Genomic DNA, 22,355 nt, shown 5'->3' with positions numbered 1-22,355 from the left:
TCCCCTATTACAGTACCTAAAAAAACAATCCTTAATACACTCTAAATTTCTTCCTGAACACTGACGTCAGACCAACTTTCCTATAATTTTCTTTCTTTTGCCTCCCTCTTTTCTTAAAGTGTGGAGTGACATTTGCAACGTTCCAGTCTGCCAGAACCGTTCCAAAATCTAGTGATTCCTGATAGATCATTACTCATTACTTCAATAGAAAACTAAGTGGGAACTTCTTCATTCAGAGGCGGGGAGAGTGTGCAACGAGCTACCAGAGCAAGTGGCATGGACGATTTCAACCTTTAAGAGAATTTTTCTTAGGTCCATGCATGAGAAGGATATAGAGGATTATGGTCCAGGTGGAAGTTGTTGGAACTCGGCAGATTAATGCTTTGGCATGGACTAGATTGGCCGAACGGCATTTTCCTGTCTTGTAGTGTTCTATGACTTTAATGCCTTCACAATCTCTTCAGTTACCTTTTTCTAAACCTTGGGGTGTTCACCTTCAGGTCCAGGAGTCTTATCTACCTTCAGGTCTTTCAACTTCCAAAACACCTATCTACTTGGTAAAAGCATGTATCCTCACGTGCCCCAGATACTCCTGAATGTTTGGAATGTATGTAATAAACTTAATGACACAATTGTAGTGGGTGACTTCAATCTGCAGGAAAATTGGGAAAGTCAGATTGGTGTGAGATCACAAGAAATGGAATGTATTGAATGCTTACGAAATGGCTTTTTAGAGCAGCTGATAGTTGAGCCTACTCGGGAACTGCTATCTTAGATTGGGTGTTGTGTAATAACCCAGATCTTATTCGGGAGGTTGATGTAAAGGAACCATTAGAAGGCAGAGATCATAATATGATTGAAATTCTACTGCAATTTGTGAGAGAGAAGCATAGATGCCATTCGTAGTATTGCAATGGAATAAAGGGAATTACAGAGGCATGAGAGAGGTGATTCCCCAGGTGGATTGGAGAAGGATACTGGTCAGGATGATGCCAGAACAGAAATGGCTGACGTTTCTGAGAATAGTTCATAATGTACAGGATAGATACGTCCCGCAGCAGTAGTTCTCAAACAGCAGGGCTAGGCTACCGTGGCTGACAAAGGAAGTTGAGGACTGTATAAAAGCCAAGGAAAGTGCATATAAGGTAGCAAAAGTGAGTAGGAAGTTAGATAATTGGGTATCTTTTAAAATCCAACAACAGGAAACTGAAAAAAGCTATAAGAAAGGGAAAGGTGAAATATGAGGGAAAACGAGACAAGAATATATGAGGAGTGACTGATATGTGCGTGGCCTAAGGTAGAAGGAGTCAGTTTTAGAAAACGTCGCACATTTTCTTTTCAACACAGTGCCATCCTACACTTGCACACTTAGTCCAGCTGTCGTGGAGCATACGGATGCCTTCTTTGTAGAAGTCGGCGTCTTGGACCCCAGAGTTGGTCGACAGCAGGGGTGATTCTCAAATTTGTGGCCTAAGGTAGAAGTAGATGAGTTACTAACTTCAAACTTTCTGCATAATCACTCAAAGTGTTGAACTGTACGTACATGTAACAAGAGCTGTATGGCCCCTTCTACTTGAGGCCACAAACATATCAATCTCGCCTCGTAAACCAGATATAATAAATGCGAAAGGGAGACGAGAGTTAAACTGAACCATTGGAAAATGAGGCTCTTGGGGTAGAAATGGGGAAGAGATGGTTAATGAACTTGATAGGTACTTTGCATCCGTCTTATCTGTGGAAGACACTAGCAGTGTGCCAGAGATCCATGATTGTCAGGGAGCAGGAGTGAGTGCCATTGCTATTACAAAGGAAAACGTGCTAGGCAAACTCATTTTCTTAAAGTGGATGTCACCTGGACCAGATGGACTACATCCCAGAGATCTGAGAGAGGTTGCTGAAGAGATAACAGATGTATTGGTCATGACCTGTCATGAATCACTTCATTCTGGCATGGTCCTGGAGGACAGGAAGATTGCAAATGTCACTCCACTCTTTCAGAAGGGAGAAAGGCAAAAGAAAGCAAATTATAGTCCAGTTAGCCTAACCTCTGTGGCTGGGAATGTGTTGGGGTCTATTAAATCAGATGAAGTTTTGGGGTACTAGGAGACTAATGATAAAGTAACTCAAAGCCAGCATAGCTTCTGTACAGGGAAATCTTACCTGACAGATCTGATAGTTATTCAAGGAAGTAATAAGCGGGATGAAGAAACGAGAGGCAGTGGATATCATTTACTTGGATTTTCAGAAGGCTTCTGACAAAGTGTCACACATGAGACTGCTTAACAGGAGAAGAAATACTGGCATGGATAGAGGAATAGCTGACAGCCAAGAGGCAGCGAGTGGGAATAAAAGGGACCTTTTCGGGTTGGCTAGCAGTAACTAGTGGTCTTCAGGGGTCAGTATTCGATCCGCTACTTTTCATATTGTTTGTCAGTGATTTGGATAATGGAATTGATGGCTTTGTGGCAAGCGGCTTTGCGGAATTGATGGCTTTGTGGATGATACAAAGATAGGTGGAAGCGTTGGTAATGCTGAGGAAGCAATGCGATTGCAGCAGAACACAGACAAATTTGAAGAATGAGCAAAAAAGTGGCAGGTGAAACACAATATTGGAAAATGTACGATAATGCATTTTGGCAAAAGTAACAATAATGAACTGTTATCTGATTGGGGAGAAGGTTCAAACAACTTAAGTACAGAAGTATATATGAGTCCTCGGGCAAGACTCTCAGAGGTTAATTTACAGGTTGAGCCAGTGGTAAAGAAGGCAATTGAGATGCTGTCATTATTTAACGTGAAGTAGAATATAAGAATATATTATATAAGCAAGGAGATAATGTCGGTAATTTATAAGACACTTCTTGGGCCACACTTTGCGTATTTGGGATCCATATCTCAGAAAATGTGTGTCGTCATTAGAGAGAGTGCATAGTATGTTCAAGAAGATTCCGGGAATGAACGGGTTAAGATATGAGGAGCGTTTGCCAGCCTTGGGTCCGTATTCCTGCACTGACCTATGTTTAATAAATGTGGGTGGGGAGATCTCACTGAAACCCACCGAATGTGGAGAGGTCTAGCTAGGGTGGATGAGGAGAGGACTTTTCGTATGGCGGGAGTAGCCATAACAGAGGGCACAGCCTCAAAACTGAGGAGCGATCTTTTATTGTAGTTAAGGGGGATTTTATTTAGTCAGGGAGCAGTGAATCTGTGGAATTCTCTGACACAGACGGCGGTGGGGGCCAAGTCTGTGGGTACATTTAAGGCAGAAGCTAATAGTTTGCTGATCAGTCAGGGCATTACAAGATATGCCGAGGAGGCAGGTGCATGGGGTTGAGTGGGAACCGGAATCAACCATGATAGAAAGCGGAGCAGACTTGATGGGGCTGAATGCCTAATTCTGCTCCTCCGTCTTATGGTCTTATACTGCTGGGGTCTTACACAGTGAAGATTGACACAAAATACTTATTACATTCAGCCGCTATATCTTTGTTCTATTTCTAACTCGCCAGCATCATCTTCCAACTCTCACCTCTCTTTTACTCTTTATATATCTGAACAACTATTGATACTTGATATTATTGGCTCACTTATCTTAATTTTTCATCTTGTATCTCCTGTTTTTTTTTAGTTGTCTCTTGTTGATTATGTTAAAAGCTTTCCAATCCTTTAACTTCCAACTATTTTCTTGCTTCTTGATATGACCCCGCTTTTGTTTTTAATCAAAAACAGGAGAAAATCTGTGGATGCTGGAAATCCAAGCAACACATACACAAAATGCTGGAGGAACCTAGGCCAGGCAGCATATATGGAAAATAGTAAACCGTCAACGTTTCGAGCCGAAACCCTTCATCAGGACAGGGAAAAAGATGAGACGTCAGAGAAAGAAGTGTGGGGGTGAAAATGTTGGAAGAAGTGGTAGGTAATAGGTGAAACTGGGAGAGGGGGAGTAGTGCAGGGGGGAAAAAAAACTTCTTAGGACATAATTTCCATAACGACTCTCAAAAGATCATTGCTGTTGCATCCACATCTCTTCAGCCACCTCTTTCAGGTATCTGTGGTGTACACTATCTGGTCCACGTGACCTACTTACCTTCAGACCTTTGTGTTTCACAAGAACCTTCTCCCAAATAACGTAACTTTACACATTCTGACCACTGACATTTGGGACTTCCATATTCCTGACAGGGTGTTCGACAGATAATAGCGATGTACAATACTTATTCAGTTCATCAGCCATCACCTTGCTCCCCCACCACATTACTACCTCACCAGCAAAATTTCTCAGTGGTCCGATATGCACTTCGGCCTCTTTAACACTATATGTTCCTGAAGAAAAATTCGGTATCCTCTTTAATATCACTGGCTAGCTCACCTATGTGTTCCATCTTAATTATTTTAGTTGCATTCTGCTGGTTTTTAAGAGCTTCTCAATCCTCTGACTTCCTAGTGATTTTTGCTCTATGCCCTGTCTTTGATTTGAAAGTTGTCTTTGGTTTCTCTTATCGGCCACAGTTTTGTCACCTTACCTTTAGAATACTACTTCCTCTTTCTGATGTATGTGTATCCTTTGCCTTCCGAATTGCTTCCAGAAATTCCAGCCAGGGCTGCTCTGTTTCCATCCCTGCCCATGTTCTTCTCAAATCAATTTTGAACAACTTTTCTCGCATGCCTCTCTAATTCACTTTATTCCACATCTGACTTTAGCTTCTCCTTCTCTAATAGTCAGGGTGAATTTGATCATATTAAGATCATTTGCCCCTAAGGGTTCTTTGAACTTAAGTGACCTAATTAATTCCAGATCATTACAACACCCAATCCAGAATAGCTGATCCCCACATGGGCTTAACCACGAGCTGCTCTAAAAAAAGCATCTTGTAGGCATCCTAGGAATTCCTCCTCTTGAGACCAACACCATCCTAATATTCCTAATCACCTGCAAAACAATCCTCCATGACCATTGTAACATTGGCCTTTTGGGACGCATTTTCTATCTCCCGTTGTAATTTGTGGACCACATACTTACCACTGTTTGGAGGACTCTATAAAATTCCCACCAAGGATTTTTTTTACATTTGCTGTTCCTTAATTCTACCCATACAGATTCTACCCCTTCCAACTCTATGCCACCTGTTGTAAAATATAATATTTTACCAACAGAGACACACAACCCCACTACCGGCTTGCTATCTGGGAAACAAGAGGACCTACAGATGCTACAAATCTAAAGCACTGCACAAAGTGCAGGAGGAGCTCAGCAGGTCAGGCAGCATCTATGAATGGAAATCAACATTTCAGGCCAAGACCCTTCATCGGGACTCTTGATACCCACGTATCTGGAATATCAAGCAACGACAATAGAAAGTAGTGCAAAATCAGGAAAACCTTTTGACAAAATTTAGTTCAAGGCTTTAAAAAAAAAACCTGCCAAACAGAGCTCAATAGTTAATAAATATAACAAAGGCAATAAACTCTTCCATCAATACCGACATTTACTTTATTTTATGAAAATATTTTGGTCCATTTCAATCAGTAAAATTTACAAAGATAAATAAGAACTGAAATTACAACTTTAGAAAAGACTATTTACACTCAAACCCACCTAGATTAACACTACCTTGGACAGAAAGAGGAAGCGGAATAACACACCTGAAAAAAATAATCACACAACAGTCAGATAAAACTAAGTATATATTTTCATCAAAACTGAACAGGATTCAAAACTCTATGTGTGTATATGCAATTGTGATAAGAAATGCACAGCAGAAAACTTAAATGAGAAGACAACTCAGAAAAATTAATCATCAATATGGAAGAAAATGTTAACCAGTGGAATGAATATGACCCTCCATGGGAGACATCCCAACGATCTGAGCAGATGAGATGGTGACAAGGAAACATTGAGCACCTGACTGAGAGTTGGAGACCTGTTCCCAGAAACAGAGGTGTTCCTTGCAGAAAATACAGGACAAAGTGGTTAACAAGAAGAAAAAAAAGATCGAAAATACATGAAATACAAACAAACAAGGCAGTAAGTGCAGAAAATGCCAAGGGAAACTAGACACAATCCAACACATTCCAAGATCCTGCAGCAGTTAACTCAACCTGATTACTTATAAAGGTACAATCAAGTGGCAAATATTATTCACCAAAATCTTGGTTTAAAATACAAACTCATTAATGCCCTCCACTACTTCATGAAGGCACCATAAATTCAATCCTGATGCAGTTTTAGAGTCAAAATCTTACAAATAATATGATACTCAATACATTATTTCAGATAGGACAATCCATCATAACCATCCAGATATAATATTACAGGATAAACAAGCAGGAACAACTCCCTCAATAGGTCAACCATTCTCAACACATAGATGTTCTTCGACCAGTGAAGCACCTCACCACAGGTATTGTCTGTGTCATCAGTCAGACAACAGAAGGATTTTCTCTGTCAATCAGCTTCAAAATGTTGCTACTCTGTCATTCATTGCCACACCCCGCTGCTGATTCCCTTCTCCTCATCATACGTTCTTACCCCGACCATCACCCAGAGCCCCAAACTCTGCCCTGTGCAGACCTGCCACCGGTTTCTGACCCTGCTTCACTGAACATCCAATTGATGGTTTCCCATTCTGCTCCCAGTCTTTAGAGTACAGAGGTGTTTACTAACAAACCTTTAGAAGCAGGGAAAAAGACCCATAATGTGAAAATGAGTCATGATTCAGGTGGTTAACTCCCAATGTCATTCTTCCTCAGCCCAGAGATTAGAGGAGCAAAGAACATCTCAGACAGAACTGTAATCAGCTCAACTTCTTCAGTCTGCAGAAAATTCAAAGGAAACCTCTTCACCCACAGAATGGTGACTATTTGGAACCCATCACATGGAGAGCGAGAGGTGAACAACAGAGGAGGATTTAAAAGGACTGTCATGGAACAGAATCACTGGCAGGGTTCAGCCGGCCTCAGTTGACTCTCTACTGCACACGAGGTGTGTTATAAATTCACTAGGTACCAAAAGCGTTTAAAATGGAACTGATTTGTCTCAGATCCATAACATTAAACTCCAGTCCCATTAAAGATGAATATGCAGCAGAGGAGACTCCTCCCATGCCCAGTGATCAGGCTGCAGAACTGGGTGTGGTGAGCAGCAGCAATAATTGCAGAGTTCAGCACCAACAGTCACTCTCGAAATTGCATTCAGCAACGGTGATGGACAAACATCCAGCATGCAGCTCATTGAAACTTTCTCCCCAGTGTGAACCCGGTAGTGTGTCACAAGTGTAACATGCCGTAAGGTTTCACTGCTCATGTAACAGCCTCTCTGTAATGTTTCTCTGCTGAGGTAATGGTTTCTCTGTAGCAGCAATGTTTAGGTTACAACTAGAGATAACAGAGTTTTGGAGTGTGGGGCTATCCAATGACAGAAATGTTCTTTCTTGTGAGTTCGGAAGAGAGAGTTTTGTGGTCTTTTGCCGGGGAGAGATGAGAAGACGTGAATAGAGAGAATGGGCCCTTTTTCTTTTTTCTTTACTTCACTACCCCTATAGTCAAAGTAAGAATTATAAAGCTCAATTGTTTAATCACATACTGTGCATTGTTTGTTATTTCGGGGTACTGATTTGTAACAGGGGACAAATTGCAAAGCATCGACCCAAACGAGATTTCTTAAATTTGGCCGGGCTGGAGGGTCTATCACCCCCTATATTAAGCTGCTAGCTGAAGGGAGTTGCATTAGGCTAGCTGACAGAGTAAATCGCTTCCCACATTAACAGCAGGTGAAAGACCTCTCCCCATTGTGAACTCAAATATGCACATCTGGTTGATTTGGCTGAGAGAATCTCTTCCCAAAGTCTGAGCAGGTGATTGGCCTCTAGCCAGTGTGAACTTGCTGATGTCTCTGTAGGTTGGATGTCTGAGTGAATCCTTTCCCACACACTGAGCAGGTGAACGGCCTCTCCCCAGTGTGAATTCTCTGATGTATCTTTAGTTGAGATGATGAAATGCATCCCTTCCCACAGACTGAGCAGGTGAACGGCCTCTCTCCAGTGTGAACTCGCTGATGTACCTTCAGTTGCGATGACTGAGTGAATCCCTTCCCACAGACCGAGCAGGTGAATGGCCTCTCCCCAGTGTGAACTCGCTGATGTACCTTCAGTTGAGATGATGAGGTGAATCCCTTCCCACAGTCCGAGCAGCTGAACGGCCGCTCCCCAGTGTGAACTGACTGGTGTGTCAGTAGCTGAGATGACCGATTGAATCCCTTGCCACAGACTGGGCAGGTGAACAGCTTTTTCCCAGTGTGAACTGACTCATGTCTCAGTAGGGAGGATGATAAAGTGAATCCCTTCCCACAGACTGAGCAGGTGAATGGCCACTCCCCAGTGTGAACTGACTGGTGTCTCAGTAGGGAGGATGATAAAGTGAAACCCTTCCCACAGAGTGAGCAGGTGAATGGCCACTCCCCGGTGTGAAGTGATTGATGTCTCAGTAGGTGAGGTGACAAAGTGAATCCCTTTCCACAGACTGAGCAGGTGAATGGCCACTCCCCGGTGTGAACTGACTGGTGTCTCAATAGAGAAGATGATAAATTGAATCCCATCCCACAGACTGAGCAGGTGAATGGCCACTCCCCGGTGTGAACTGACTGGTGTCTCAGTAGGTGAGATGACTGAGTGAATCCTTTCCCACACTCTGAGCAGGTGAATGGCCTCTCCCCGGTGTGAACTCGTTGATGTACCTTTAGTTGGGATGAGTTAGTGAATCCCTTCCCACAGACTGAGCAGGTGAATGGCCTCTCTCCAGTGTGAACTCTCTGATGTTCCTTCAGTTTAGATGATGAAATGAATCCCTTCCCACAGTCTGAGCAGGTGAACGGCCTCTCTCCAGTGTGAACTCTCTGATGTACCTTCAGTTTAGATGACCGAGTGAATCCCCTCCCACAGTCCGAGCAGGTGAACGGCCTCTCCCTGGTGTGAACTCGCTGGTGTGCCATTAGGACAGATGACTGAGTTAATACCTTCCCACAGTCTGAGCAGGTGAACAGCCACTCCCCGGTTTGAACTCACTGGTGAGCCATTAGGTCAGATGACCAAGTGAATCCTTCCCCACAATTTCAGCAGATGACCAGCCTCTGCCCGGTGTGAACTGACTGATGTGTCCACAGATGGGAAGACCGACTGAACCCCTTTTCATACACAGAACTAATGCACCTTCAGTTGAAATGACCAAAGGAATCCATTCCCACAGTCTGAGCAGATGAATGTGTTCCCCCCTGTGTAAAATGACGGGCATGCCAGTCGGTCAGATGATCGAGTGAATCCTGCCCCATAGTCTGAGCAGAAAGGATGACTGAGTGAATCCCTTGCTCCACTTCTTAAATATCTGGACAGAGACAGCAAAACTGGCGTGTTGTGTTCAAGATTCCCGTAGACAAATTCCTTGTCATTTTCAACCTGTAAAATAGATTAACAAAATCCATCAATAGGTGTAGGACAACATTTCAGATGAGATCATTTCAGTTGTTAAGGTGTGGTCTGGCATCACACTGTTACATTGAAATTCAAACTAAGTTGGAGAGAGAAATCATCTTGTAACCGGGCACAGTGCTGGTATCTGGAATGACCATTAAACTCTCTGGTGCTCTTCCTGTCTCTATAAGAATGGGGCATTTCTGCTGTCTTCAATCTGTGGCCTGGCTCAGTTTGTCTCTGGTATTATTCCCTGTTTCCACTGAGCTGCATGGATTCCTGGCCCCACAGTATCTGAAACACTCTCAGACAAATAGCCAGCAGTGCATTCCACACACCCACCACTCTCCGTAAAAAAACTTACCCCTGACATCCCCTCGGTATCTATTTCCAAGCACCTTAAAACTATGCCCCCTGGTGATAGCCATTTCAACCCTGGGGAGAAAAAAAACCTCTGGCTATCCACATAACCAATGCCCCTCCTCATCTTTACAGCTAAAAAAAAGAGGCTCTAAACATAAACAAGAAAATGAAACATTGCCTTGAGGATTTGTTAGAAGTATACACAATTATGAGGGTATAGATAGGGTAAATGCACCCACTGAGGTTGGTTAGGATGACAACAAGAGGCCATGGGTAAGTATGGAAGAAGAAAATTTAACAGGATGTTAAGGATCCGGCCTGAACACTTGGTCGAAGGGCCTCTGTTAGTAGCTCTGGGCCACAACAGCCTTTAAATTCTGCTTTCTTTCACCTGGCCATGTAGGTTTTGGCCCAGCCCCTTTCCTTTTTGGACTTTCTCCAATTACCTGCTAGTCTCCTTGCTTGCACCCACCTGTTTCTATTTTCACTCATTACCCGGTCCATTTAAACCCTGCCTTCACTCGCATTCTCTGCCAGTTCGTCCCAGCTCTGACCTGTGTCGTCCTAGCCTGTCATTGCGACTGCTGCCAACTGATTTTGCCTGATTCTGTGTTTCTGGATTTTGCCTGTTCTGGGCCCTGATTTTTGCCTGTGCGCTCTGGATCATCTGCCCTTGCCGGACTGCCTTTCCTGGGTAAGACCTCCGCCTGCCTCCTGTTTTTGAAAGACTGTTGCCCTTGTGATCCCTAATAAATCCAGGTAAAAGAGCATTCATTGGTCTGCACTTGAGTCCCACCGTAACCCGACCCAACCTGACAGAACGAACTGGCCATTATGGACTCAGCAGACCTCAACCAGGTGCGTGAGGCCCTCTCCCGACAGTTCGCCTCTATCAACCAGTCGATGGAAGAATTCTCCGCCTCTCTGGCCAGCATAGCCTCCCGGCTACAGCAGATTCAGCTGGCACTGAGCTCTAACCCACCTTCTGTTGCGGTGCCATCAGCCCCACAGACTCCAACCCTACCAGCCCGAGAGCCCCGTTTACCTCCACCTGAACTTTACAATGGTGAACCACACACCTGCAGATCCTTCCTGTCTCAATGCTCACTGGTTTTAAGGCTGCAGCCCGCTACCTTCCCCACTGATCGATCCCGTATTGCTTATGTGATCACGCTGCTGTCAGGAAGAGCAAGAGTGGGGTACGGCTGTGTGGGACAGCAAAGCCCCTTTTTGCCACATGTTTAAGGACTTTTGTGAGGAGAAGAGCCTTTGACCGTTCCCAGCAGGGGCGACAAGCAGCAAGGGAAATGTTGTGTATTTATCAGGGTAACCACTCTGTTTCGGACTACGCCATTCAGTTCCACACACTAGCCGCCACTAGCAACTGGGATTCGGCAGCCCAATCTGACGTGTTCCTCTATGGGCTTAGCGAAGAGGTTAAGGATGAACTAGCCACCCGCAACCTGCCTGCTGGCTTCCAAGAGCTGGTCGATTTGGCCATTAAGATTAACAGCTGCATAAAACAGCATCAGCAGGAGCATGATATCCGGGGTTCACGAAGAACCACCACGGGACGTCTCACATTTTCCCAGCCCGCACCCAGATCTCCTTCACCGAGTCCTCAGTCACCCCCATCCAGCCCAACGGAGCTCATGCAGATTGATCGTGCCCGTCTGTCTCCTTCGGAAAGAAGGAGGAGAGTCAGTACCAACGCCTGTCTGTAATGTGGTCAGGCTGGTCACTATGTATCTACCTGTCCCGTAAAAGCCAACGCTCACTCGTAAAGAGGGGACTACGGGCGAGCAGTATTTCCTTCCCCGGGTCCCCATCACTCGAACCCTGCTACCTGCTTTTATATTGGCTGAGGGGAGGAGACACACCGTTTCAGTTTTCATTGACTCCAGGGCTGCGGGAAACTTTATCAGTTCCAGTTTTGCGGCCAATCTCGGGGTGCTACTCTCCCACCTGAAGCAACCCCTGGAGGCCAGCGGCTTAACCGGAGTGAAAATTGCCAGGATTACCCCTCTACAGCTCCGGTGAGTCTCCTCATTTCTGGCAATCACCAGGAGAGCATTGCTTTTCATGTAATAGATTCCCCCAAAACTGAAGTTGTGTTAGGCCACCCATGGCTAGCTCAGCCCGGTCCACACATTGATTGGTCTAATAAGAGTGTTAAGCGAGTCCCTTCTGCCTAGATCATTGTCTGCGTGTTCCTCATGCTACTCTAAGTCCGGCTCCTCTGCCTACAGAAGAGTTTCCCGACCTGTCCTCTGTACCCCCAGAATATCGGGACCTAAAGCTGGTATTCAGCAAGACTCGGGCCACCACCTTACCCCCGCATCGCCCCTATGATTGCGCTATAGATCTCCTTCCGGGAACCTCGCCACCTAGGGGCCGTCTCTATTCCCTCTCTCCACCTGAAAGAGAGGCGATGGACAAGTATATCCAGGAGGCCTTGGCTGCAGGAATTATCCATCCCATTATTATCCGTCCCGAATTATCCGACACAGGAACATTTGGAAAAGCTCTTTACTGAAATGGTCGTGAGAGTGTGGAATGAGATGACAGCACAAGTAGTGAATATGAGCTCGGTTTCACCATTTAAATGAAGTTTGGATGGGAGCCTGGATGGTAGGGGTATGGAGGGCAATGGTCCCGGTGCAGGTAGTTGCATCAGACAGCTTAAATGTTTTCTTGACATTGACTGGATGGGCCAAATTCTTCTGTGACAAAGAAGCTGGCCAAACTTGTTTGGAAGGGAAAAGGTAGGAGTGAAAACAGAGCAACGATGGCTGGAGTTTCTGGGAGCAATTCAGGAGCTGAGTGATTGATACATCCCAAAGAAGTGGAAGCATGGTAAAGGAAGGAGAACACAACAGTGGATGAAATGAGAAGCCAAAGCCAACATAAAAGCCAAAGAGAGGGCAAACAAAAGAGCAAAAATTATTGGGAAGCTTTTAGAAACCAAAAGAAAAGTCAGCTGAGCTCAGGCCATGGAATTATAATATAGTAGACTTGGTGGCATCCAAAAGTCTGAGGCATTTGGAGGAAAAAAATATCCAGGGCCTCAATATCTCATGAAAACTAAGGTACCCAGCACTAGTAACATTTCAACTTTTATTTTGTCAGGCACATACAAACTCTGCACCTTCAAAACTTCACTTCTGAAGGCCTGCCACTTACCAAGTTCTCCTTTGCCAGAAATCAGCCGGTCCCAAATCACACTTGTCAGATCCTTTCTGATACCATCAAAATTGACCTTTCTCCAATTTAGTCAAGTCAAGTCCCTTTTATTATCATTTGAACCATAAACTTCTGGTACAGTACACAATAAAAATGAAACCACACTCCTACAATGTCAACCCCAGCTGATGCTGGTGTTTCTCCTGTTCAGCTGGCGTTGAGGAAGGGGCTGATCTCAGGTTTGTGTAAATTGGGGGCAGGTTGCAGTGGGAAAGGGCCGGGACCAAGCCGGACAGCTGGAGGCTCCAGGCTCTCCAGTCTTGCATCCCTAGTTTTAGTTTTGGGCCTGAGTTGGGATTGCGGGATCAGTTTGTTCTGGTTCCCCAAGCTGGGAGGGTGGATGTGGGGTGAAGGGGACCTGTCTATGTGTCAGTGTGGGGTGAATGGTAAGAAGTGTATGGGACCACTGGCGGGATGGAGGGTGGTTGGGGTACAGTGGGTTATCGGACGTAACATGACCTGGGTGGATGGGCACGGGGCAAATTAAGTTCTCAACGAGGGAGGATGTGGTTCACTGGATCAGACAGATCAGCTCGTGTGTCCTTTCAGGAGGTCACATTTCTCTCTTCATCTTAATTACTGCCTAATCTTCCTGTTAACATCAAGTTTGTTACAGAGCCCCAGAGTCTGCAAACAGATGATTGGTAGGAAGCAGAGGGTTATGTTGAGAGCCCATTTCTTGGACTCGAGTCCTGTGCTCAGTGACGTTCCCTGGGGTTACACCCATTGGTACCTGTCATCTACGTCAATAATTTGGTTGAGAAAGTACAGGATATGGGTAGAGAGTTTGCAGCAAGTTCAAACAATTACTTTTTTTTGAAAGATAGTCAGTATAAACACTCCCCTCCCTTTCCATCTCCCCATTCGGAACTGACCAAAAGCTACTTCAGAAGATGCAAGATCTTGAACTGAGTAAACACTGTGAGGGAATGGGAATGGTTTTAAAGGGCTGGGCTGCTGGAAGCACATTACCAGACATGGAGTGATTGCATCTTGGTCTGACAGAGGCATAACTGGTTCTTCTGGGCATATTCAGTCTCACTCCAACTATTTCCTACCTTCCCCTGTAGAGGTTTGAAATGTCTAAAGGACCAGTGTTTGAGTAAATAAGACTCACCAAACTTTCTCCCGACTGAATCAGTGGAATCTCCGAGTCAAAAGGGTTCTCTCCAGTTGATGCTCTCAGTCCTCAGGCTGGTTCACTCGTTGCTGTTCCCTCGTCTTCAGTCATGGTTTGCTTCCAGTTGGGATTTTTCTTCCAGTAAATCTCTCACCACTTTAACAGGAAAGATAATGAAGCACATTAACAATAAAAACGAGAACCAAACATTTCTGCTTAATGTTACTAAAAACAAAACTCACTGAAATGTAAACATAGAAGGCAAATATAATGATCTCAGTGAACAATCTTTTATTGTCCCTCACATGTCACAAAATGATATGGGAAAAGAAGGAGCCATCATTCAGTCATAATAAGACATGAGACACAGGAACAGAATTAGGTGATTCGATTCATCTGATCTGCCCTACCACTCAGCCATGGCTGATTTTTATTCCAACACCATATTCCTCCCTTCTTCCTGTAACTCTAAAACTACTTAGCAATAATGAATATATTAATCTCTGTCATAAACATACCCAAATGGCAGCCTCAACCAACCTCTGCAGCAACAAATTCCACAGATCAGACATCTTTTGGCCAAAAAAGTTTTCTCATCTCAGTTTTAAAGGGAAGCATCTTTATTCTGAGTCAGTGCTGTCAGATCACAGACTCTCCGTCTAATGGAAACATCCTCTCCATGTCCACTGTATCCAGGCTTTTCAGCATTCGGTAGGTTTACTTAACCGTACATCTCCCCACAACCCCACCGTCCCCCTGAACTCCATTGAGCACAGGTCCAGAACCATCAAATGCTCCTTGTACATAAAGCCAATCATTCCTGAGATTATTTTTGTAAACCTCATTAGCAACAACTGTACTGAACACATTTCCAGGAATAACAGACAAAATGGTGCCAGGATAATTTACAGGGGACGGTTGTGGTTTCTTTACTGTTCTACTATCACAGAACAAGCCATTTCCATTTCCAGGTTAAAACAGCTCCATTTCAGGAAATATAAACCAGTCCAGGGTGAATGTAATAAAAATAAACTGGAATTACCAGAAATGCTCATCAGGTAAGGAACAGCTATGAGGAGAGGAACAAACTTTACAATTCAGGTTAATAACGTTTCGTCTGAATGACTTCAAACATTTTCAGTTTTTAGTGCAGATTTCCAGCAACTTGAGATTCTGCTTGATTTCTACCGAGTGACAGACTGGTGACAGTGGTGGGGGGGGGGGGGGGGGCGAATTTCCAAACACAGTTCAAACACCAAACTCAAGGGTCTACTTCTGCTGTTGTAAATGCGATACAGCCCATTTACTCATAGCTTGTCCCTGTGAGGATGGAATGGGAACTCATCCTCTCCACAGATTATCAGTCATTGCTTCCAAAGGAACTCCAGAAACAAACATCTGATCCCAGACCGGAAATACTCGCTCAACACCTCATAAGCCCAAGCAGCTTGATACCCCAGGTCCATTTCACCTGGATCAAAAACTGTGATACCCCAGGACCCAACCTCACAGAGTCACACAGCAGAATCTGCCACTCACCAACCCTGAGAGTCTCACACATCGTCCCTGCATCTCACACTGGGTAGTGCAATCCGGGATTTCCCCACAACCAATGTCCAGCTGCTCAAAATCTCTGCTTCATTTCAGAAGGACGACCATCCGGCCCCATCTGTAGAAGCACTAACTAAAGTCAAAGCTAAAACACTGACAGTTCCATATGCCTGGAATGTAGATCACAGGATTATAGCCCAAGTACCAATTCTCCCAGTACTCTTTGGGGACAGTGATATGCTGCAGTGTGTCAGCCAGTCACTGTTCAAAAACTAGCACCTCCAAACCAATGCACAACAGAACTGGTACCTGATGATCCTCCAGCATTCCAGCTAACAAAAACCGATTCTGGAAATATCTCAGCAAGGCCACAGGTGCAAAAGAACACTTCACAATGAAGACAAAGGTTAAAAGAAGGATTGCTGAGAGATAACATTGAGATGGTGGGATGCAGGGTGGACTGAGGTTGACCCAGATGGTTGATGTATATTACTGAAGCGGTGGGGGGGGGGGGGGGGGGAGAGGTTAGAAGACTGGACAGAGGTTAACAAGATGAGCAGGGATCAGCAGATGGAACCAGGTGGAGAAGAGATCAAGGACAATCACTGATGATTCTCCTGCAATACACAGACACTGAATTAACAGTACACAATACTGTATAAAAGAACTTAAAATCACAAAGTCAGAACAAACAATAAGAACTTTGCCATGTATACTTTGAATCTCACCACATTTTTATCAACACACCATAGAAAGTTTCCCATCCGGACGCTTCACACTTTGCATGGTAACTCTCTGCCTGTGACTGTGAGGAACTGCAGAGACCTTTGGATACAGATCAGCACATCACAGAAACCATTCACCCCCCCCCCACCCCCCCAGACTTCCCAGTCCCTTGGTAAAGCAGGCAGTGAAATCAAAGTTCTCCACAACCTAGGACATTCTCTTTTCTCACCACACCAATCCAGAAGACAACAGCCATAAAGCTCAAGGACAAATGCAAGGAGTCATAGAAAGCGAGGCAAGTTGGGAGAAGTTAACAGGACTCAGGGGCCAACATCAGATTCCCCAACACAACATGGAGGAAGCATCACCACCCATCTGGGACTGTACGCACACCCCATGTGATCTTGCGTCACAAAGCAGAGGGCAGGGGCAGATCTGCGGTAAACAGCCTCACGTGACCAGTTGGCAGACCTCCCACTTCAACTCTGCGGAAACAGACAGAATGGGCTCCTGGGTTAAATCGTTCAATTCATATTAAGTGAAGTCTACACATTTTTAATGACGAGCTCAGATAATTGGAAAATAAATGAGTAATTGGCTTGGCCCTCAGTTCGGGGATCACGGCCAACATCGGACCTCCCCGCTTGGGATTGGTCTCAATAATCACTGATGGGAAAGTGATATCTTCATCCCACAGACAGTGATCCCCACCCCCAGCTCCCCGACCCAGGAGGCGAGGACGCTTACCCGATCCCGTAGACAATTCAAGCAGAAAGGAAAACATCGCCCATCTGGAGACTGTGAGCATGCACGAAGAGTTTGTTGCATCATCTGGAGGGTGGGGCCTCGGAAACAGACGCGCAGATGCTGCCCATTTGCAGTTAAATGGGAAGGATGAACTTAGCAGATGGCGTTTAATGTGAATAAGTGTGAGGTTATCCACTTTCGGAGTAAGAACAGGAAGGCAGATTATTATCTGAACGGTGTAGAGTTGGGTAAGGGAGAAATACAAAGAGATCTCGGATTCCTTGTTCATCAGTCACTGAAGGTGAATGAGCAAGTGCAGCAGGCAGTGAAGAAGGCTAATGGAATGTTGGCCTTTATTACAAAGGGAATTGAGTACAAGAGCAAGGAAATCCTCTTGCATTTGTACAGAGCCCTGGTGAGACCACACCTGGAGTATTGTGTACAGTTTTGGTCTCCAGGGTTAAGGAAGGACATCCTGGCTGTAGAGGAAGTGCAGCGTAGATTCACGAGGTTAATTCCTGGGATGTCTGGACTGTCTTACGCAGAGAGGTTAGAGAGACTGGGCTTGTACACGCTGGAATTAAGGAGATTGAGAGGGGATCTCATTGAAACATATAAGATTATTAAGGGATTGGACAAGATAGAGGCAGGAAATATGTTTCAGACGCTGGGAGAGTCCAGTACCAGAGGGCATGGTTTGAGAATAAGGGGTAGGTCATTTAGGACAGAGTTAAGGAAAAATTTCTTCTCCCAGAGAGTTGTGGGGGTCTGGAATGCACTGCCTCGGAAGGTAGTGGAGGCCAATTCTCTGGATGCTTTCAAGAAGGAGCTAGATAGGTATCTTATGGATAGGGGAATCAAGGGATATGGGGACAAGGCAGGAACCGGGTATTGATAGTAATTGATCAGCCATGATCTCAAAATGGCGGTGCAGGCTCGAAGGGCCGAATGGTCTACTTCTGCACCTATTGTCTATTGTCTATCTCCTCTCTCCTTCAATGTATTAGACATTTCAACCCCCAGGAAAAATATATCACTCAGAATCAGGTTTATTATCACCGGCATCTGTCATGAAATTTGTTAACTTTGCTGCAGCAGTTCAATGCAATGCATAATATAGAAGAAAATAAAACACAAAATAAAATAATAAAAATAAATAACTAAATCAATTACAGTATACGTATATCTGGGACACTTGCTCATGGTGACTTTTACAAATGACCTGGTTGAGGGAGTGAAGGGATGGGTTAGTAAATTTTCTGATAACACAAAGGTTGGAGGTGTTGTGGATAGTGCGGAGGACTGTCAGAGGTTACAACGTGTCATTGATAGGATGCAAAACTGGGCTGAGAAGTGGCAAATGGAGTTCACCCAAGATAAGTGTGAAGGGATTCATTTTGTTAAGTCAAACATGATGTCAAAATATAGCATTAATGGTAAGACGCTTGGCAGTGTGGCGGATCAGAGGGATCTTGGGGTCCGAGTCCATAGGACACTCAAAGCTGCTGTGCAGATTGACTCTGTGGTTAAGGCAGCGTACGGTGGATTGACCTTCATCGATCGTGGGATTGAGTTCAGGACCCGAGAGATAATGTTGCAGCTATATAGGATGCTGGTCACACCTCACTGTGTCCAATTCTGGTCGCCTCACTCCAGAAAGGAAGTGGAAACCATAGAACAGGTGCAGAGGAGATTTACAAGGATGCTGCCTGGATTGGGGAGCATACCTTATGAGAATAGGTTGAGTGAACTCAGCCTTTTCTCCTTGGAATGACAGAGGATGAGAGGTGACCAGGATAATGAGTGGTATTGATCGTGTGTGTAGTCAGATGCTTTTTTCCAGGGCTGAAATTGTTCCCACAGGTTTAAGGTGCTGGGGAGTAGGTACAGAGGAGATGTCCGGGGTAAGTTTTTTAATCAGAGAGTGGTGAGTGCATGGAATGGGCTGCCAGCAACGGTGGTGGTGGCGGATACGATAGGGTCTTTTAAGAGACTTTTGGATAGGTACCTGCAGACACTAGAGAAAACTAGAGAAAAACTAGCTTAGAAAAATAGAGGACCATGTGTAACCTTAGTAATTTCTAAGGTAGAAACATGTTTGGCACAACTTTGTGGGCCAAAGGGCCTGTATTGTGGTGTAGGTTTTCTATGTTTCTATGAATAGATTAAAAATCGTGCAAACAACAGAAATACTGTACTATATACTTAAAAAGTGAGGTTGTGTTCAAGCGTTCAACGTCCATTTAGCAATCAGATGGCAGAGAGGAATAAGCAGTTCCTGAATCACGGAGTGTGTGCCTTCAGGCTTCTGTACCTCCCTATCTGATGGTAACATTGAGAAAAGGGCATGCCCTGGGTGCTGGAGGTCCTTAATAATGGACACTGCCTTTCTGAGACAATGCTTCTAATCCTCTGGAAATCTTATAAACGTCTATCCAGTCTCACCCCAACCGGCACGGCTCCAGAGAAAACAGAACAGGTTTGTCCAACCTCTCGTTATACCTCACGACCTCTAATCCAGGCAATATCCTGGTCAACCTGTTCTGCACCCTTCCCAAATCCCGGACATCCTTCCTAGAATGGGGACAACCAGAACTGTATGAAACACTCCATATGTGGTCTAACTAGCTTTATATTGCTGCAACAGGTGCATCAGCTGATAAAGGCAACCACGCCATTTGCCTTCTGTGTGTGTTGTTGTTTGAATTTCCAGCTTCTGCAGATTTCCTCGTGTTTACTCTATCAATCTGTACAGTCTCTTTCAGTGAACGATGAACTTGGATTCTAAGATCCCTCTGATCATCAACACTATTCAGGGTCTTGCATTTAACAGTGTACTGTACCTTTACATTACAGCTGCCAAGATGATCATCACTAAGCAAATCTCACTGTTTTTGCAGATTTTGCAAATCCTGCTGAACTTTTATTGCTGAGTGCACAAGTACAGGAAGGTACAGGTACAGAGAAACACTGACTTGTAGCAGCATCACAGGCAAGTACATTCAGATAACACACGGAACACAAATTGTTCAATTGTTTAATTCTCTGTCAGTAACAATACAGAAATATGTTTTACTTCATCCTGCTAATAGGACCAGAACAACAGGCAACTCATCTCCGACAATTCGGTGTGAAGGAAAAGCAAACACGAGGAAATCTGCAGATGCTGGAAATTCAAGCAACACACACAAAATGCTGGTGGAACACAGCAGGCCAGGCAGCATCTATAGGAAGAAGCACTGTCGATGTTTCAGGCCAAGACCCGTCGTCAGGACTAACCGAAAGAAAAGATTGTAAGAGATTTTAAAGTAGGAGGGGGAGGGGGAAATGCGAAATGATAGAAGACTGAAGGGGAGGGGTGAAGCTGAGAGCTGGAAAGGTGATTGGCAAAAGGGATACAGAGCTGCAGAAGGGAAACGATCATGGGACAGGAGGCCTAGGGAGAAAGAAAGGGGGAGGGGAGCACCAAAATGCTGAAGGAACTCAGCAGGCTGGGCAGCATGTAGGAGAACAGTACAGTCGACTTTACGGGCCGGAATCCTTTGCCAGGACTGGAGTATAAATGGTGGGGGTTGGGGAAGGGAGAGAGAAACACAAGGTGATCGGTGAAACCTGAAGAGTGAGGGGATGAACTCTCTCAAAGTGGCAGCCTCACATCGCTTTCAGTTCTTCCAGGTGAGACGACACTTCACCTGTGAGTCAGCTGGTGTGGTATACTGCGTCCGGTGCTCCCAGTGTGGCCTTTTATATATTGGTGAGACCCGACGCAGTCTGGGAGACTGTTTTGCTGAACACCTACACTCTGTCTGCCAGAGAAAGCAGGTTCTCACAGTGGCCACATATTTTAATTCCAAGTCCAATTTCCATTCTGATATGTCTATCCATGGCCTCCTCTACTGTCAAGATGAAGCCACACTCAGGTTGGAGGAACAACACCTTATATACCTTCTGGGTAGCCTCCAACCTGATGGCATGAACATTGACTTCTCTAACTTCCGTTAATGCACCTCCTCCCTTTCTGACCCCATCCCTGATATATTTAATTTTTCCCCCTCCCTTTTATTTCTCTCTCTCTCTGCCCATCACTCTGTCTCTTCTCCATCTCCCTCTGGTGCTCACCAATATATAAAAGGCCACACCGGGAGCACCGAACGCAATATACCACACAAGCACACTCACAGGTGAAGTGTCGCCTCACCTGGAAGAACTGAAAGCGAGGTGAGGCCGCCAGTTCGAGAAAGTTCATCCCCTCCCCCTTCAGGTTTCACCGATCAACTTGTGTTTCTCTCTCCCTTCCCCAACCACCACCATTTATACTCCAGTCCTGGCGAAGGATTCCGGCCCGTAAAGTCGACTGTACTGTTTTCCTACATGCTGCCCGGCCTGCTGAGTTCCTTCAGCATTTTGGACGTGTTGCTGGGAGCTCTAGCATTTGCAGATTTTCTCTTGTTTGAACTCGGGGAAGTTAATGGAACTCACTGCCTAACATCAGACCTCCCCACTCGGGATCGGCTTCAATACTCACCGAAGCGAAATTGTTGGTGTCACCCCGCAGAGAATTATCCGTCCCGACTCCCCGTCCCATGGGGTAAGACCTCCCTCCCTTCCGATCCCACCGATCACCGATATCCGCCTTCCACAAAAAACGAAAGACACATCCGCCATTCCCGTACTGAGCATGCGCGATGTCGTCACGCGTCATCAGGCAGTGGGCGGGGCGTCGAAACTAAACCTTCAGGTGCTGCCGATCCGCGGCGAAACTGGATCACGTGACGAGTGGGGGTCTCCCACGTGACCCGATGACTGTTCCTCGCCCCTCACACTCTGCCCGACCCACCGCCGAAATTCCCCACATTATTTCATTATTTCCCGTATTATTTCAGCAACATTTTTAAATTTCCCCTCCATATCTTCCCTGTTCCTTTCCGTCCACCCCCAGGTCACAGAGTTCTCAGAGTGAGAGTTCGATTCACATCCCGGTCCAACACACAATTCAGACCCAAACAGGAAATGAGCAGGTTTCATTTAAATCAGTCTATGTTTTAGACACTAATTTCTATTCACATTCCTCTGGCCTCACTGGACAGGAACACTGTAACATCAAGTGAGAAACTGCAGGAGCAGCCCATTCAGCACCTCTA

The 22,355-nt window shown here is 45.2% G+C and overlaps 1 protein-coding gene across 1 annotated transcript; it reads right to left on the bottom strand.

The window, feature by feature from the left end:
- Positions 1–5,476: 5,476 nt before the first annotated feature.
- On the bottom strand, positions 5,477–21,901 carry LOC140731662 (uncharacterized). Its single transcript, XM_073053301.1, has 3 exons — positions 21,740–21,901; positions 14,188–14,346; positions 5,477–9,449 (listed from the first exon to the last, which is right to left on the bottom strand). The coding sequence occupies exon 3, from the start codon at positions 8,987–8,989 to the stop codon at positions 7,868–7,870; it is 1,122 nt and encodes a 373-aa protein (XP_072909402.1). The 5' UTR covers positions 8,990–9,449; positions 14,188–14,346; positions 21,740–21,901; the 3' UTR covers positions 5,477–7,867.
- Between the last annotated feature and the right edge of the window lie 454 nt (positions 21,902–22,355).

Source organism: Hemitrygon akajei, chromosome 1, assembly GCF_048418815.1.
Source record: "Hemitrygon akajei chromosome 1, sHemAka1.3, whole genome shotgun sequence".
Lineage (NCBI taxonomy): Eukaryota > Metazoa > Chordata > Chondrichthyes > Myliobatiformes > Dasyatidae > Hemitrygon > Hemitrygon akajei.
The sequence above is the reverse complement of the archived record's forward strand: the minus strand, read 5'-3'. Positions and strand labels throughout refer to the sequence as shown.